This window comes from Tachysurus vachellii, chromosome 5 (genome assembly GCF_030014155.1).
Source record: "Tachysurus vachellii isolate PV-2020 chromosome 5, HZAU_Pvac_v1, whole genome shotgun sequence".
Lineage (NCBI taxonomy): Eukaryota > Metazoa > Chordata > Actinopteri > Siluriformes > Bagridae > Tachysurus > Tachysurus vachellii.
The window spans coordinates 9,967,156-9,980,280 of NC_083464.1; the positions used below are offsets into that span (position 1 = coordinate 9,967,156).

The 13,125-nt window shown below is 35.9% G+C and overlaps 1 protein-coding gene across 2 annotated transcripts in view; it reads right to left on the reverse strand.

The window, feature by feature from the left end:
• Nucleotides 1-12,907, reverse strand: part of col15a1a (collagen, type XV, alpha 1a) — a 71,721-nt gene extending 58,814 nt beyond the window's left edge. For both annotated transcript variants that reach the window (XM_060869657.1, XM_060869656.1), the window contains exons 1-2: nucleotides 12,603-12,907; nucleotides 12,430-12,506 (exon numbers count right to left, since the gene is read on the reverse strand). In XM_060869657.1, the coding sequence (XP_060725640.1) occupies nucleotides 12,430-12,506; nucleotides 12,603-12,631 (106 nt within the window). In that variant the 5' untranslated portion in view covers nucleotides 12,632-12,907. The remainder of the gene's footprint in view (nucleotides 1-12,429; nucleotides 12,507-12,602) is intronic.
• Nucleotides 12,908-13,125: the final 218 nt, after the last annotated feature.

Below are 13,125 nucleotides of genomic sequence, written 5' to 3' on the forward strand. Positions count from 1 at the left end.
CAGTATTTCAGAGTTGTGACATTCCTCCACACTTTGAGTTTGCTGAATCTTTAGGAACTTCATGCTTAACTAAGTGTGATCTCTGCCAAGACATTATGATTCTAATATGTCATGACCTCAAAAACAGCAATTAATACCGGTGCCGGAATAGAAAACCATAACCCTAGTTCTTAGACATATTGTGAAAAAAAGCAGGGTCGTTACAAGGAAAATGACCACAGAGCTCAGCAAAAAAGCCTGTCATCGCTAATTTTATTGCGTTTTATCATTGTGACACAATAAAATGGGTAAATGTGGTTTTAATAAGGAAGCTTTTTGAAAGGTGTGTGTTGTGTCAAGGGAACTAAATGCCTGCCAGTATGATAATTACATGGCCCTGCTCTCTGATATATCAAAGCCTGGCAAGTTACCACAATTCTGCTAAAACATGACACAGTTCTTGCAAATCAACAAACAGTCACACAATACTTTATACAATAAAATATCTTATATTTTTTTCTTTCATAGAGAAATCCTGAAATAAATTTACATTTAAATCTCAACCAGCATTTGATATTCTGACTCCCCATTTTTTTGCCTAAAATTTTTTGTTTGTTTTCTGGCTGTTTAACCAAATTCAACCAAAGGAACATCTGATGTGTTTTCCTAGAACACCGCACAAATCTGTTCATTAATTTAAAGCATCTAATATAAAAGGTTTTGTATTCCAACCTAACCACTTCAGGAAAGAGAGTGACATGGAAAATGGTACATTAGGTCCAGTCAGCATTTGACAGGTAAAAGAAAACTTTCATAAATCATAAATCACAATCATAATAATACAGAATCAGATGTCTTTGCAAAACTTCTTGATATTGGCTAAAAATTTCACCTGTCCTGCAATATTTACTGGGTGATCTCATTGTTCTGTGTCACAAAACTTTGTAAGTCGTAAGTCAATTTGCACACACACGCACACACACACATACACACCGTAAAGGTTGTCCAAGTCATCTGTCACCCATATGTTAAGCAGAGCTCTTTGAATTCATTAGCACTTTGTGAAGCCCTCCAATTGAACATACACAAGCTTCATCCATCACTTTACACTATTAAGTCGAGTGCAGTGCAGGAAGTGCAAGAAACCTACCAGCAGCAGACAAGTTCACAGCTTGCCACAGTTCTCATAAATCTACATGTTGAGCATTTGAATGTTGAACATGTCAGTACCTGTAGATCTTTGATCTTGAACATGTACATAAGTTGTGAACTCCTGCTCATAAATCTGCAAATAAAACTGGCTAGGTGTTCCTTGCTCAACCTGCATTATAAGATGGTACTAGAGCCCATATAGTATATGTTATAATTCTCCCCATACTCTAGAGATACATGCACATACATGGCTGACAGTTTAAAAAGAACTTACATATGGGCGGAAGTAGAAGGAGGAAGTAGCTCATTTGGCGATGATAGACTACATACTGTATAGTTAGACATGTCACATGTTTAACTTGTGACATACAATTTAATTAAATCCTTCAGTAATATGAATTGCATTAAAAACCTGTTATTCAGACATCACAATGGGGTTTTTTTCATTAAGAGGGTCAGTGTAGATCCTTTGGTTTGAGAATGTACAAGAAAAGAACAAGCCTGAATATGAACGGATAATAGATTGGATAAACTCCAGACAAATTACTTATCCTCCTCTTCAGTTCCGCTTTTCTGATTTCTTTTGCCCGTTTAAACAATCCATCTCACCCATGTTTCCTCCCTTCTCATTACCCTTTCTTCTTAACTTTGTCCCTTCATCTGTCTTCCTCATTTTTATCCATTCATTTAGTCCAGATTCTTTCCCTTTCCTTGCACTTTCACTCAGCCAAAAACACCTACACACACACACTGAATGAAAAACACTTTTTATACTTCACTTTCAGGCCTTAAATCTAATATAAATTTCCAATGAATGTAAATGATGTATGGTACTTTGAAAGTTAACCACATGATGACAGACACATTCATGCTTCCACTATCTTGTATAAGTAAATGAACCAATCCAATTGATACAAATAGCTTTATGTGGAACAAATCAAAGCAAGTGAAAACGAAACACAATGCTGCTGAATAGAATTCAAAAGTAACAAAGAACTTGTTTATTAATGAATTATATAGCCAAATCCTCCACAGGGCATTTTATTTCCAGTAAGTCAGCATATTCATTCATATTTGATCTACTGAAAAGTAAATAAAGTTAAATAACCACAAAAACCACAAACACTTACTGCATTCAAAACGAAACAGAGCTAATCCAAAACCATGGAACTGAAGCTATGCCTTTCTTTATGCCTTGTTTCTGTTTGATTTAAAACAGTGAATCAGCTGGGTGTCAAAGCTCCTGCTCACTGCTCTGACACAAACCGACTGCTGAAAAGGGAGCTGAGCGTTCTACTCATTGTTCCTGGCAGGATAATGTATCAGGTGGACAAAGCTAACCACCAAATATAGAACAAACCCTCCTTTTTAGGTTCAAGATAGAGAACTGTATTAACTGGAATAATGAAACTATAAACACTCTCGGGTGATCATGGCTTTTTATTTATCTCAGTTGCATTTGCACTTGCTGGTTTCAGATTCTACCTAGACACTGTGCTGTCACCTAAAATGAAATTTGAACCTGATATCTATCCATAGCATATTTAATGTAATTCGAACCAGAATTTCAATATATTTACTATACTGTATTGATAACTAAACCAGTATATGCTAAGCTCAGTAAGGTTTTTAATAAAACTGTTTTGTATATAGTACAAGAAATTAGTAAACAAATCACAAAATCAACCTTTCAGAGACAGGATGAGTTTCAGTCTCTTTGCCAAATTCACCTGCAGGCATTGTTCCTACATTTACTCATCCTTTTAAAGCTGTGCAGTCACGTAGCCGGTTAGACTGAATTGAGAGCCTGCGGATGCTATTGCTCACTTTAACCTTCAGAGGTTTGCTGGAAATAAAACTTCACCGCTAAAACAGTGTTTTACAGCTACATGCTGACTGTTCTAAAGAGTTTCCAGTGGGTTTTGTTTCCATGGCTTTCATGTACGTCAGTTGGAAATGGAATCACAGTCAGTTAAGACCTGCCTGCAATTGCTTCTATCCCAACTGTAACTGAATTTCCATGGTTTAACTCGTTTAAACATAAAATGTATTATTTTTAAGCAAATTGGTGTATTAACATGGGAAAATATATAATGTTTGTCATTCCTCTCTATATTGAATACAGTACATTGCTGACTAAAAATGGCTGATGATTTTAGTTTGAAATATTCCGAAATATAACAATCTTCTTCTTATTACTGTTTAAAATATTCATGCAAAGTAACTGAAATAATATTTAAAGTTCCCATACTTTGAATAATATACTAGAACCTTCACTGAGGTCCTCACTAAATATATATAAGTAAGTATATAAGTATATATATATATATTAATGTAGGATATACAGACATAAACATATATAGATTTTAAGACTAGAATGCACATTAGAAACACCTTCTCAACACACTTTGTACTGTTTGATTTTCTAGTATACACTTGTTGAGGAGCAATAACAAATACTGTGACTATCCAGAGTCACCCAAAAGAGATTGGGTTTCCTTTTGAGTCTACTACATTCCCTCACTTGGCTTTTAGTAAGTGACTTTAACTTTGTTAGCATCATGAAATTTTATCTAAAAAAAGTTAATTAAAGTTAATTTATCTAGTTAATTTATCACTCAGTCTTATCTACTGAAACTGATTTGTCCTCCAAATACAGAGTTGGCATTAAGAGTAATTAGTACTAGTGTTGCGTGGTAGATTAGGTATTACGCAATTATGTTTTAAAGGCATTTCAGGCATTTTTTGAAGCATGGTAATGGTGCATCATTAAAATAAGGAGTAATTGTAAAAAAACAAAAACAAAAAAACAAGTGACTATGTTTTGGCTGGAAACAACTCTTCATAAATGTTCTTTCACAAGCTATTTTAATGTCTGCTGAGGAACTACATAAATACTTAAGCCTTAATCATGACTTTAGGACTTGGCTAATGTCTGTGATATTTCATGAGCTAGAAACTAAAACACCAGATATGAGTCAATACTGTGTCCTAAACATTAGACTTTAACTGTTTAAACTGATTTAACTTTAACTGATTAGCTGCTAGAGCAAACTATTTCAGTAGGAACTTTAAAGACAGATTGATTAATAAACTGGTTAAACATAGGACAATGTTAAAAGTAAAGAAATATTAGCAGTTGCTATTGACTTTAGAGGAAAAACTGTTAGATCTTAATCTGAGGAATAAATGTGATTGAGAGACATTTCCCACAAGGCCATGGCATCAAAATCAATCTATCTATCTATCTATCTATCTATCTATCTATCTATCTATCTATCTATCTATCTATCTATCTATCTATCTTTTGGCACAAGTTAGTTCCATTTTTAAAACTCACATTATTATCAGAAGAAAGAATAGTATTTTTAGTGAAAATTAAACAGTGTATAATTGATAAACAGTATATTTGTTACTATTGGCCTCATTATATACTGACCATTATTCCTTTTTAAAATAGTCATTGTCACAGTGGATATTACTTTAGCTAATTGCTCTATACAATGATGGCTTTCTAAAAATTGTTGGGACAAGAAATAAAAGCTTGCAAAATCAATGAGGACAAGGATAAATTCTTACATTTTTAAACCTATCCTAGCTTGAAGACTTCTGATTGTGAAGTCGTTTAAAATGTATGTGTGGTTTAAATCACTGTGAGCCTGAAGTCAAAGAGTAAACCAAAAAGCTGGAACCTGAATACAGATATAAGTGTGTAATACAATCACAGCTACAGTCTGTGTAATGCTCAGATTTATTTGCATATGGCACACTGAGATGGCATCTCATTGGCGTAGATTGCTGTAAACAATAATATACAGTGATGTGTTTTATATGCCCATGTGTGTTTTCTGATAGAAACTGTAGAAAACTGTAAACAGAGCAGACAGAGATGTTTTTTTCTGACAACTGATAAACTAACCTCAATTATGGACTAAATGATTAGAAAATGTTTTTAACAGTTTTTGCCATTTGACTGAATGAGTCTACATGACTGAAGAGATCTCAGGCGTGGTTTGTTTCTATACTTATATAAAGCTGCATTGAGACAATGTCCGTTGTTAAAGGTGCTATACAAATAAATTGTAAAATTGAAAATTGGATCTATATAACTTGCTCCAAACTTGGCTGTATTAAAGTTGCATATGTTCACCTTATCTTCACCACCAGGTGTTCTCTAATCACAAGTGAAGTAAACCGATTATTACACAAATTAGAAGATAAAGAGCAGTCATTTCTGTGATCAAAAATGTATATAATTGTAACAAAATTGACATGATGTCTATTATAAACTGGTGCAGAAAAACTAACACCCTTCAGACAGTGTGTTTTCCATTTACTATTAAAATTCGAAGCTTGGCCTTACAATATTGCAGTATAGATCAGGTGGTTGGCAAAACACCAGAGACACCCAATCATAACAAACCCTTTAAGAAATGTAGTCCAATCCATCTGCTCCCACCATTTCCTCTTCCTCACTGTTATTAACAGCACCCTATACTTCATCCACTGTAATTTATTTCATGTTCACTCAGCAAACTTCAGAGGAAACTTTACTGCCTTTAGTGTATAGCGTTGTGTAGATTCAGCGTAGGTGGCCTAGGTCATATCCTGTTTCTGTGCCTATCTGAAAATATGCACACCTGCTGGAAGTCCCCCTATTGTGTAGGATGAACTAAAACATTCCAAATAGTCACTCTATCCAGACTAGATTAAAAAAAACAACCAACAAATATCCCGGTATTCCATATGGATTGGTTGTCCATTTAAGCTCTCACGTTGTCTAAAGCTGTCCATAAAAGTATGTAATATATATGCATATAGATAAACATGTCTACATGTACTAAACAACTATACTAAATATTCCAATTTCATTCTCCTTAACCATTAATCACTTCAGATATCTGAGGTTCTTATGTACTTTTTACATAAAAAAAAATGTTTTATGTTTTTTACATAAAAACTAGAGTCTAGTTCAGAAATGGGTGACGTTTCATTTATCCATCTTCAGCACTCTGGATGAAATGACTGTATATCACATGCACACTCACATCTAGGAGCAATTTAAGCTTTCCAACTACTAGCATATATTCATGAGGGAACCAGAGGATGTTTGCACAACACCCACACATCCTACATTCCTGTTCACATACCCATATTACTGCATACTTATAAATAATTATTACATATGTTGCTACATTTATTACATAAATACTAAATACCTTAGCCTGATGCACATAAACTACATATACTGTATCTGCACTTTATTCCGGATGTAGTCATACTGGTGGGTCATGGTGGTTTAGTGGCTATTATGTTTGCCCCACACCTCCAGGTTTGGGGTTAAATTTCTGCCCTGCTTCTGCCCTGTGTGGGCTGAGTGTGCATGTTCTCCTTGTGCTTTAGGGGTTTCCTCTGGGTACTCCAGTTTCCTCCCAAAGTCCAAAGGCATGTGTGGTAGTTTGACTGACATCTCTAAATTGTCCTTAGTGTGTTTGTGTGATTGTGTCCTGCCATGGGGTGCCCCCTGCCTTGTGCCATGAGTACTTTCTTATAGACTGCAGGTTCCCTGCAAGCCTGTGTAGCATAAGCAACACAGACAATGATTGGATCGACAGTGATTCTATAGTAATAGGTAACAAGTTAGTGCTATCTGTGTCACACATTATAAAGGTCAACTTATTTAGAGCTGAAACTCAGATATTTAAGCAATGCCTTACAAAACACTGATAAGTGATAACAGCACAAAACCAAGTCTTTCATATGACTTGACTTCATACCTAACACTAAGCACCGCATTTATAATTCCAGCGGCTATAATGTTTCATGCAGATTATGGAACAATCCTGTCACACTTTTTTGTTTTACTTTTCTCTGTCCTCATCATATCAACACAGATACAGGTTGTCATTTTCGATCAGCTTTCCTGCCATGCCACATCACATGGCGCAGTGTTTTCCAGAGCTATTGTTTGGACGTTCCTGTTGAGATCACACAACCCGGCAGGGAGTGGAATAGAAACAGTCACCATTTTGCTTGACAACAAGGGAATATGTTGCTTGTAAAATGCTTTGTTATGATGTCCACTTGCCTGAGCATTTGCGTAATATATACAACCCTAAAATACATGGCCTAGGGATGATTACACAATCTGAACAGATAGGTAGTATTGCTTTGAGATGGTGCAGCAGTGGTGACATATCGTCTGCTCCAGATGGTACAGGTTTTTTATTAGGGAGAATGTCTCTGGAGCTTCAGGGACAGTACTATATTCAACGAGCAGATGCTAAGCAGATGAACTTCAGGCACTATTTAGGAATCGTGGTTCAGGCCACCACAAACCAAGAATGCATGTGCTCTGAGAATCAACAGACAACAGGATATCAGAAAATGTTCTCAAGGTGCAAAAGACATGGGTTCTGTATAATGTACTCACCCACTGATGTGAATGAATAAAAGGACTACACAGTGAATAAAAGGAATACACTTGCATCCTCTGCCTCATTTGTTCCAGAAAGCGAGGGAATATATTTCTATGATTCTAAAGAAAATCTCCCTTTATGAATCCTACAATGATTCATAATGCTGCAAATGAAACACAGCTGGCCTTCACACATTACAGTAACATTTTTATTTGCAGCTTGAGCATCTGTTTTTTAAGGCATACTATGATGCATGATGTTCATATTAGCATTTTCACATCTTCACAATCTTCAGTACGATCCAAAATTCCACCCAAAGGCACCGCTGACCATTCACTCTTGACTATTTTAAAAGGCACCATTCAATGAGCCAATGAAAAGTTAATAAAAAAACAACCTAATTGTAAATCAACATGAAGAAGCTCTAAAGCCATATCTATTTCAAAGGGGCTTCACTGTAGCCTGACCCACTCAAAGAAATACAATATCATTAAATAAAATTGAAGGTCAACTTGTATCCAGTTCTTCATTTTGATAGGTGATGCTCTAGATCTTCTCCAAATGTCTTTGAGAAACCTAATATCTACATGAGGGTAGAAGCTATTTTTGGCTGACACACATGACTCTTTCTTGATTAAAAAAGGCTGATTGTTTTCCCCCTTAAGCACTTTTTGGAAGTTCTGTCAGTGAAACCTGATACCAGCTGATGTTAATCAAACAGCTCACTGCTACAAGTGATATTTTCAATCAGTATCTGCCTTGTGCTGGCCAGACATTTCCAGCTGTATACTTTTTGGCACTCAGAATGAGAATTTCATGCTTTCATTATTTCTCATTTTGGAGAATTCTATTCAAAAAGCTCCACACAGCAGTTAGCTAAATGTAATGACTTTTTTCACCACTTTTGGATGGATGAGCAAGGCCTTCAACTAATAAACGGTCAACTGTATGTTGGATTGTTATTCAAATTGACACTATTATATAAAGAGCTTCTTCAATGCTATAAAGTGCTTAACTATAACCTATAGTTACTACTATATGTTATGCTCTAAAGTGCTTAACTATATATATATATATATATATATATATATATATATATATATATATATATATATATATATATATATATAAGCTTTATGTTAACGTGATTAAAATGTACACCCTTTGAAAAATGGTTAATTTTTTCAAGCTTCAGAATTTGTCTTCCCACTTTTTTTTTAAGTTCATTTAGTTTTAATTATTAAAGCCTAAAGTAGAATGCTGCTGCTTCTTTAAGTTTGGGATACAGTATTGATTCATATCTGGTGTTGGAGTTTATAGCCCATGAAATGTCACAGACATTAGCCAAGTCAAAGCCTTAATATGATTTATAAACATACTGTAGTTCAAGAGATTAACTTGTACATAAAGAACAGGAAATGAGTAGAACAACTCAAAGTCATGAAGGATCACGAGTTGTGTTATAAACCAGAATTCTGCATGTTTGCGATGTAACTAGGAACCTGCTAACAACTTTCATTCATTTGCTAAGAGAAGTTCATGTACATTAAGCAGAAGAGCTAAAGGTGTCTTCCTTCTGTATGTCTGTTATCTGAGGTCAAATGAGGACATTTCAGTCCAAGAACGTACAGAGTGCAACGCTAATGCAAAAAAAACACCTTGGATAAAATGCCTATTAAAATAGAGGTTCAAGGTTTTGCTGATAAGATAGCTTTGGATTTACTTCAAGCCAAAAGCAACCAAACAGAACCTTGAAAACATGCTGATTTCACATGACTCACACTAACAACTTCACTGACCACACACCATCATTCAGTGTGAATAACCATTAACACTACTGCAGACCTCAAACATGTGAATCAAACAATCATTTGAATTAGAAAAGAGTTCACATTCCTGGGAATACACAGCAATGTAGTTTCCACAGCAACAGCTTTATTTCATGTGTGTTTACAGCTGTGGCTGGAAATATTTGTCCTCAAATGGGCTGCCTGGCAAATATACAACACTGCTCGCTGTGTTTTCCTGCATGATGAGTCATAAAACTACAGAAGTCAAATGTCAACCATACAACAGCTTAGTTCTGTCACTCCATGGAAACTGCTCTACAGTATGAAGAATCAAAAGCCTGACATCACATACAGTACTGACTCAAAGTCTTCTTCTCTATCAATATCTCCAAAAATGAATACACATCAATAAAGTCACAAAAACTGGTGAGGAAGCATTTCAGCAAAAGAGTAGAATTTAACAGTGTTAATCTCACAGCACCTCTATGGTCTTAAATCTGTAGTTCTGGCTGTGGCTGTATTTCAAGTGATGAAAACTTTAGACTAATGTGCTTGTTTCATCACAGGGACTTGTATGACTAGCGCTCCACATAATCTGTATCTAATCATAAACATTAAAAACAACTTGAAATCAAATGCAACCAAAGTTTTCTGTGATGAGCAATTTTTATGACAGAAGATTTCGCACTTTCAGGTTTTTAAAAGCTGGTGAGGGGACAACTTTTTATAGCTTCTATAATGCATGTGATAACAGGAACCAACTTGTTTTACTAACCACTGAAAGTTGTAATCATTGTTATAAGGCGATCAAAACACTAGGAGATGTTCTTACTATGATAATCTACTCAATACATCTTCCATAATATACTGATTTACTGTAGAGACACTCTCTATCATGTTTTATTCTTCATATTATGAAGTATTCTGTAACACAGTGTTGCAACTCAAAACATCTTGACATCCACACCTTTGTACAGTACCATTGTAGTTTATTTACTCCATCATTGCACTTATACTACAATACACAGTATCCATTCAATATTAGGACAATAGCATTAATTAGCTTGCTAATAAAAAAAGGTCACCTTCTGTCACCTCAATCAGGTATATACTCCAAAACTGTCCTTTATTAATTTCCTCCACCTCGAAAAATGCAGCAAAAAGGCAATTTCTCAGTATGCAAACCAGGAAATTGTACTCTAGTGATTAATTTATCACCAATTTAAGAGTCAGACCGGCATGTTTACAGTTGTATCAATAGTAAAATGTTTTACAATCACTTCCAACATAGAAACTTTGCTAACAAATATGTGAATCCTTGGCATGCTTCATTTCTGTATGCCTGAATGCAATCATTTGAAACAGGGTCTACAATGAGCTCACAACATTATTTTACAGTCTGAATACAATCCAGCATTTGTATGTAATGGTTATTGGGGTAATGGGTTATTATATGGTCTCCATTCTTTTGGCATAATAACTATTTTCTAGTTTTTCCTCAGATGTATGGACTGTATTTGGCCACCCATCACTCATTACAGTGGTAATTTGTGGTTAGAATCACAGCATGTCTTTCAGTGGCATTGACCTTGAGGTACACAGACAAGGATAGTTTATCAGTCCTTGATCACATCTTCAGTTTGTCCTCTAACTGATGGTCAGGAATAAGTAAAGGTGCTTAATTTGCTAGTTATTAAAAAACAACTAAAAACATTCAGCTTAGTCTGACCTACCAGCCAACATGGTCAAATTGGTAGAATATCTTTTTATTATTATTACTTTATGGTAATAGCCAGAAAGTAAACAGTTTCCAAATTCCTGCTATATAAATCTTTGACAAATAATATATATTAGGAAGTGAACAAAAAAGTAAGTACAGAATAATTCAAACCTTTATTGGTTAGTTAAAAGAAGCTGGAAAATTGCTTATGCTGGTAAAGATGTTTGACATGCTCAGTCTGTGTTATGGCAGCTGGTAGGTGGTCAGATCAAGCTGGGTAGTTCAAACAGGGAGCTCAAATCTCCTCAATGCACCTGTACCTTATATTAGTATAGAGCAGTGGTAGTTCAGTGATTAAGGCACTAGGCTGCTGCTCAGAAGGTCACAAGTTCAAATTCCAGCACTGCTGGGCCCTTGAACAAGGCCCTTAACCCTCAAGCTCAATGAGTCACTCTGGATAAGGTTATCTGCCAAATGCTATGAATCAAATAAAGAGGGTTTGCATCTGTGTTGGAACCATTATTGCATAACTTAATCTCTTATGAAATAAATGAACAAGTACCATGTTTACATATTGTTCAAATTCATAAAAACAAAGAAACTATATACTTTGAACCTTTCATACTTATTAAGTAATGTTGCAATTGATTTAAGATTTAAGAATTGATTTAAGTTAAGAAATTCATCGATATATTGAACACATCCAGCTGAGCCCATTCTGAGTAAACACTACAAACCCAATTGCAAAATGCACAGCATGAACAAACAGGCCATAGTTTTAATCATAATGTACCAGTAGTAAAATCACCAAAGCATTCCTTTGCTTTACTGGCTTATCGTGACCATGCCAAATCCTAGGATACCAGATAGAAATATTGGGGGTGTGTTCGACTGGAGAAAACACAAAACCATGCAGTACAGCAGTTACTCTAGAAACAGGACTGGAAACGATGGTGAAGTTCTTTAATATCAAAACATTTGCGCAAAACGTGAAACACAAGGGAAAACGATGCACTGTGCGTAAAAGCGCATCAACGTGACAAGGTAGTCAGAGCAAATCTGAGTGAGCAATGTCCCTCTCTGTCAGTGTCATCTGCCTACGTGACCAGAACTTATCAAATATATTTAGGGTAATGGATTTCATTCATTCATTCATTCATTCATTCATTCAACTATGCAAAGTGTCAAATCTGCACCTTCAGCCAGGATTTTCGTAAACTTAGGTTCAAATCTCATCACGCAGGCAAAGCACATGAAAAAGTAATATGGAATTAACTGCAACTTTAGCATGCACTCATACACCCGCCGCTGCTTTGGAAGTCAAAAACTTTTAAAAAAGAGAATGCTAGAATGTGAAAAGGTGGCATACCGTCCTGCAGCTGGAGCGCGCTTGCTGGATGGAAAAACCACAACGCAGTGAGGTACAAACAGCACCACGGCGGCACTCTGGTGACAAGAACAGTTGAAAGATGTAATGAGAAACATCCTTTCAGAAATAAAATAAGTAGAAATCAAATCGTAGCAGGTATTTATAAAATTCACCTTAGGAAAGGCATAGGTCCGCGAGTCATGTCTCCACGCTCACTCAATGAGCTTGCGGCGTTGAAGCAGAAACGTGAGGCGCTGTATGTCTCCCCCGCTGGCGCAGTGAGCCTACGCGCTCCGCACCGCACCGTCAGGAGCTGTTCCTGAACAAAGACAGCCTCAGTTCACCCTCCGCTCAATCTGCCCCCTCAAAAAACACTGAAATCTGACTCCAGACTCAAGCCGTGGACCTCCACCTTTATCCGGCCCTGCACCGTTCCCACATTCTCACTGACGCACGCCATGTCTCCTCCTCAAAGTCTGACGATAAGACCAGTCTCCCACTTTATCTCCCCAAAAATGGCTGCGCTTTTCAAAGCATCATATCAATCATATTTCATATAAATGGTATTTCAACCTTTTTCTAGCCAAACAACACTTCCTCAGTGAAAAATAAATCCTCCAGTGGAAAATTATAATCCAACTTTTGAAACATTTAGTCATGTCAAGCATATAGCTAACCTTATATTAATTTATTGTA